The 5815-nt window shown below is 36.5% G+C and overlaps 1 protein-coding gene across 1 annotated transcript; it reads left to right on the top strand.

Annotated features, from left to right (window-relative positions):
• Positions 1 to 4339: 4339 nt before the first annotated feature.
• LOC308432547 (olfactory receptor 2A7) lies at positions 4340 to 5272 on the top strand (the record flags this gene model as incomplete). The annotated part of the gene is made up of 1 exon (XM_080932325.1): positions 4340 to 5272. One exon carries the CDS (start codon positions 4340 to 4342, stop codon positions 5270 to 5272), a length of 933 nt encoding a protein of 310 aa, XP_080788451.1.
• Positions 5273 to 5815: the final 543 nt, after the last annotated feature.

Raw genomic sequence — 5815 nt, 5'->3', positions numbered from 1 at the left:
ATTAAAAGTATCGTTGGCAATAAATGAGGGCAAATAGGACACAGAAAGCCCCTATGCTCTGCTGATACAAGTATAAACAAGTTCAGATACTGTTGAAGTCAATGAGGAAGCTTCTCAAAAATCTAACAATATAGACATCCCATCTACAGCTCAGCACTCATCTGTACCAACCGTTCTTAACCCCAAGGCTCAGGGAAAACTTCAGAAGAGGAGCATGAACAATGTAAGAGATGAAGAATATAGAGATGTGTTATGACATGCTGAAATACAGTCACTACGTACAAGAGCACACAAAAGCTATAGTTACCTATACAGAATAACATCACTTAAGAATCCCATCATGGACAGAGTCAAGAAATCATAAAAGAGCTGTGATCAGAAGAGTAATAATAGCTCCCGGAATTTAACAGTATTTCACTGTATCCTAAGATGAATGAAACTAAAGAGGTTCTTGCAAAACTACAGATGATGGAAGAAGGTGACAAGGACCAGGATAACAATGATGCAGGGTAGATGTAATCAGACTTTGAATCATTTGAAAAGCAGAGCCAACAAAATATGCTGATGAATTAGATAGATGGGTTCTAGTCCAGCTACTATGAATATGAAGAAAACAAAAATAGAAGGAGGAGGAGGGTATTGGTGTGAAAGACTCCAGCATATCACAGAGACAGTTACACATCATTGTTTTATTATAGCACTGTTCATGATAAATCAGTAGTAGAACTGTCTCCAGCCAACTTCTCCAATAACATGGACATGAGTAAGAAAATCATGAATATGTAAGAAAGGAAAATCTTTTTTAAACAGGAAGAAGAATAAAGTTGCCATTTGTGAGAAAATACATACTACTGGAGATTGTCATATGAAGAGCATGTGGCCAGTCTCAGGAAGACAAATGTCATGTGTTTTCTCTCATTTGTAGTTCTTGGATTTTCTTTGGTCATATGAAATTATTAATGTGTCTATAAAGTTACATTAGAAGTGAATAAAGAGAATAAATGAGTGGGAACGAAGGAGGCAAGAAGAGGAGCAGAAGAAGTAAAACGTGGGGAGGAAAAGAAGGAACAGAACATATTAGGGACATGTTTATTATACAAAGTGTACTTGTAAAATCATATTAAATGGATAAATACCAAAAATAAAGAAAGATATCGGCACGAAGAGGAAAAGGTATCCCAAGACCCCACTTTTACCTAAAACGACCTTAACACTTGATAGCTGCTAAGAATCTAAGATTCATGTTTTTGCCCATGTGCCAGGGCATGATCTCATACCATGAACATATGGACAACAGTAAGTGAGCTAAGTGTATAATAAATGAATAAATAAACAAAGTAAATCATGGAGACATGAAAGTGGGAGAGAGATGTGATGGAGAGACCCGAGGAGAGCGTAACTGAAGAGTAGGTGTGTAAATACGAAATACCTTATACAGTTTAAAGTTGTAAGATTAAGAAATATTATTTTTAAGGAAGAACATAAAAAAGAGATATAAGAAATAGAATATTGACCTGAAGACTTTCCAGATGTATTTTATTGTTTTCTAAGCAACAATAGAGAAGGCAGGGGCTGGAGAGATGGCTCAGTGGTTAATAGCACTGGTTGCTCTTCCAGAGATCCTGAGTTCAATTCCCAGCAACCACATGGTGGCTCACAACCATCTGTAAATGGGATCTGATGCCATCTTCTGGTGTGCCTGAAGATAGCCACAATGTACTCATATACATATATAAAAAATATTTTTAAAAAGAGTAGAGAAGGCATATACACTAATAAAACCATGCATTTTAAATCCATAAATACAGATACAATATGAGCATACTATGCTACTCCTGAATATTTATGCAAAGACCCAAGGCTTATATCATAGACATAATCACACATTAATGTTTATTGCAATACTGGTCACAGTAATAGCTAAGTTATAAACCAATGGGTCTGTCAAACAACAGATAGATAAACAAGTCACAAGGCCTCTACATCTATAAGATAACTCTTACACATCTTCAGATCTGTGCTTAGGGATAGAAGGTCAGGTTTTTTGATAATGCCCAATAATTTAGACCCTGTCATTCAAGTGAAATTTTCTATTGCCTTTCAAATAACTGAGAAATTAGACTAAAGAATTTCTGGCTGAAGAGATTGATTCAAGATTTTATCCACAGTCAATTACCAGGAATAATATTTTTATTTGTCACTATGTATCTTTGAAATGAGAAGACTGAGACACAATGAATATTCACAAGGCTACAATAATCTGTATATTGACGTAACTGTGGTTCCAGACATCACTTTATATAAGCATGTCCTATTACTTATGAAAGCACTGATATTCTTCCATAACATCTGAAGGTCTTATGTATACGGCTTTCTTGGGCACAGAAATAGAAAAGAATCAAGCCTCTGTGGGCTAGATTCACAGTGGGTGGATTCTTCCTGCCTCCAATGGGACCATAATTTTTTTCACACACTACATAAGGCTCTCATGAGAATTGAAAGGTGACCTGTGGAGGTGATAAATTCACAGAGCTTTTTCTTCTAAAAGGCATCTTGAAGATCCATAGACCTTCCCTATTGATTTGAGACAAGCAGAGAAGCTTCCAGTGTCATCACAGAATCACAAAAATGTTTGCATTTTCTGAATAAAGTTTTACTAGGGTGGGTCCTGCTACTACAGCCTTCTCTGGACACCCAGGCTTCCTCAATTGTTTGGTAAGTTCTATGAACTATCATGTCATTTCCATTGTCTGTTCGCCTGTATTGTCACAAAGTTACACTTCTACTTATATATTCAAATTCTACCTATTGGCAGTTACAATAATGAGATAAATTGAGTAAGACATGTTAGTACAGAACTGCAACTAATGTATTAGTGTTAAATTTTGGCTAATAGCTTTTTTTAATGAAAAACAAGCATGTGCGTCTAAATACATTACTGAAAAGTATTATGAACACATTAAGTGTACATATTTTTAAATGGGCTTAAAGTGACATTTATAGGGACTTGTCATGTAAATATACACATGGTTTTATTATGTATAAACTTACCATGATGCCATATGGAGTCTAAGTAATGAAGAAGAAATAGTTTCATTATTTATATCTCTACACTAAGAATAAAGTTAAACAAATAGTGGGAAATCAAAAAACAGCTGCATATAATTTTATTTTCACCTGCCTGAGCTACTTGCCTCTCTGTTAGTATTAAGAGAGATCAAACATGAATTGGATATTTTGATGAATCAGATCTTTCAGACTTAGAATATGATGATTATTTAATTAGAGAATTATTATTCATTCTTATACATTCAGATAAGTGAAATTCACATAAGATGATAAAATAAAATGCATGCAGCAGAGCAGGGGTGGGAATCCTGTTTTTATTCACATTTTAACTATGGAGTTAAAAAGTAAAATCGGTGATGTCATCTCATTGGACAATGGCAACTTTTACTGCAGTGTTTCCTACAGAAAAGGAGTCACTACAAGCCCCGCAGAGATGGCATCTAAAACCGTGTTTAGAGTACCTGTCAATATTAAGAGCCAAAAGAAAAGGTAATCCTGTTGTCATGCCTGAAAAACATCACAGTATATAACTGGTCAGTCACCAAAATGCCAGTTGAAATGTTAATTGTGAATAACTAAATGACAAAAAAAGATATTTAGGGAATGTGGGCCTTTACACTTAAATAGAAAAGTACTTGGTAAGGTTTTTATTGTAAAGTAGGAAATATCTGTGGGAATGAACGATGAGGAATGATGCTATTTTGCATATTTACCCTTGGAATGTTCCACCTGACTGGACCCTTTCCATTCAATTCTAAATGCAATACACTTTTGAAAGTTAGGCCCATCATTTTCTAAGTAAAATTAATTAGGTAATAAATAACTAAATTGGATAAACTGAGACATGTAGATTTACTTTAAAACTATGGTATAAGCTGTAGAATCAAACACAACTTTGCTTAGCATTAAAATGGGTATATTTATTATGAAATTTTAGACCCATAAAAATGCTACAATTGTCAAGTAGCAAGATGGCTCTTGAGTTAGCATCACAGGAGGCTATGAGGAGAGCGCTAACTCCACGAGACCTTCATCTCTGTTTGTAAAACACCCACACAAAAAACACACCATGTACACATACACAATAATAATTTAAAATTTTCTATGCATGTATCAAAATAAATCTTTAAAACTCCATTTAAACCCAAAATTCTATTCTGTATCTTTACTTTGCTAACCTCCAGTGGATATCAAGTAAGTTAATATAAATTTATGATTAGTCTACTCTTAAGCCAGTCATTATTAATTCAGTTTCCTCTGTCATAGGGATATGGGAAACAATATGACATCAATCACAGAGTTCATCCTCCTGGGGTTTCCACTCGGCCAAAGGATTCAGATGTTCCTCTTTGTTCTCTTCTCACTGTTCTATGTCTTCACCCTGCTGGGGAATGGGACCATCGTGGGGTTTATCTGCCTGGACTCCAGACTCCACACTCCCATGTACTTTTTCCTGTCTCACCTGGCCATTGTTGACATTGCCTATGCCTGTAACACCGTGCCCCAGATGCTAGTGAACCTCTTAGATCCAGTGAAGCCAATTTCCTATGCCGGTTGCATAACACAGACTTTTCTCTTTTTGACATTTGCTATCACAGAATGCCTTCTCCTAGTGGTAATGTCCTATGACCGGTATGTTGCAATCTGCCACCCACTCCGATACTCTACCATCATGAGCTGGAGGGTTTGCACCGCCATGGCAGTGACTTCCTGGATTATTGGAGTCATGCTGTCCTTGATTCATCTGGTGCTACTTTTACCTTTGCCTTTCTGTGGGTCTCAGAAAGTGAACCACTTTTTCTGTGAAATTACAGCTATCCTCAAACTTGCTTGTGCAGACACACACCTCAATGAGACTATGGTCCTTGCTGGGGCAGTGTCTGTCCTTGTGGGACCATTCTCCTCAATTGTCATCTCTTATGCATGTATCCTTGGTGCTATCCTGAGGATCCAGTCAGGGGAGGGGCAAAGGAAAGCTTTTTCCACCTGCTCCTCCCACCTCTGTGTGGTCGGATTGTTTTATGGTACCGCCATTGTCATGTATGTTGGACCAAGACATGGGAGCCCAAAGGAGCAGAAGAAATATCTCTTGCTGTTTCACAGCCTTTTTAACCCCATGCTTAACCCCTTGATCTATAGTCTCAGGAATTCTGACGTGAAGAATACTTTGAAAAAAGTTCTGGGGTCACAGAGAGCTTTATAACAAGTTTATAGCATTATGTTTTAATTGTAACAAAGAAAGCTACCCTCTCAAGAGGATTTTAACCATCCAGAGTATATATGCATTGCCTTTATTTAGCGTTGTATGCATCCGTTAGAACTGACTCAGAAGCTGTGGGAGGAATTCTAGAAATCTATAATTTCAAACACTGACAGTAATAGGTATTGGTGTGTTAGTTCAGACCAAGATTTCAAATCTACAGTTTCAGAAGAATTCATTTCAAAGATTATACAAGTCATAATGCAGTATTCTATCTCCCCAAAATACAGTTTCAACAATATGCATTCCAGAAGACTTGAAACTGCCTTTTGCAATAAAAAAATGGTGAATGAATTTATGTTATGTTTCTCTTTAAGGATCACATCTCTGTTAGTTTACTGAAGGCTAAAAAATTTCTTGGGGTTGAAAGGAAGAATTCTATTGCACTTTTTCAGACCTCGGCTTTAACCAAAATTGATTGCTGTGCCATGTTTGTCATTCAGACACTTAAGATTTCTGGAACAGGGGAGCTTGAATGACTGCTTG

The sequence above is a fragment of the Micromys minutus genome (assembly GCF_963924665.1).
Source record: "Micromys minutus genome assembly, chromosome: 18".
In the NCBI taxonomy this organism is placed as follows: domain Eukaryota; kingdom Metazoa; phylum Chordata; class Mammalia; order Rodentia; family Muridae; genus Micromys; species Micromys minutus.
This window is presented reverse-complemented; position numbering and strand designations above follow the sequence as displayed.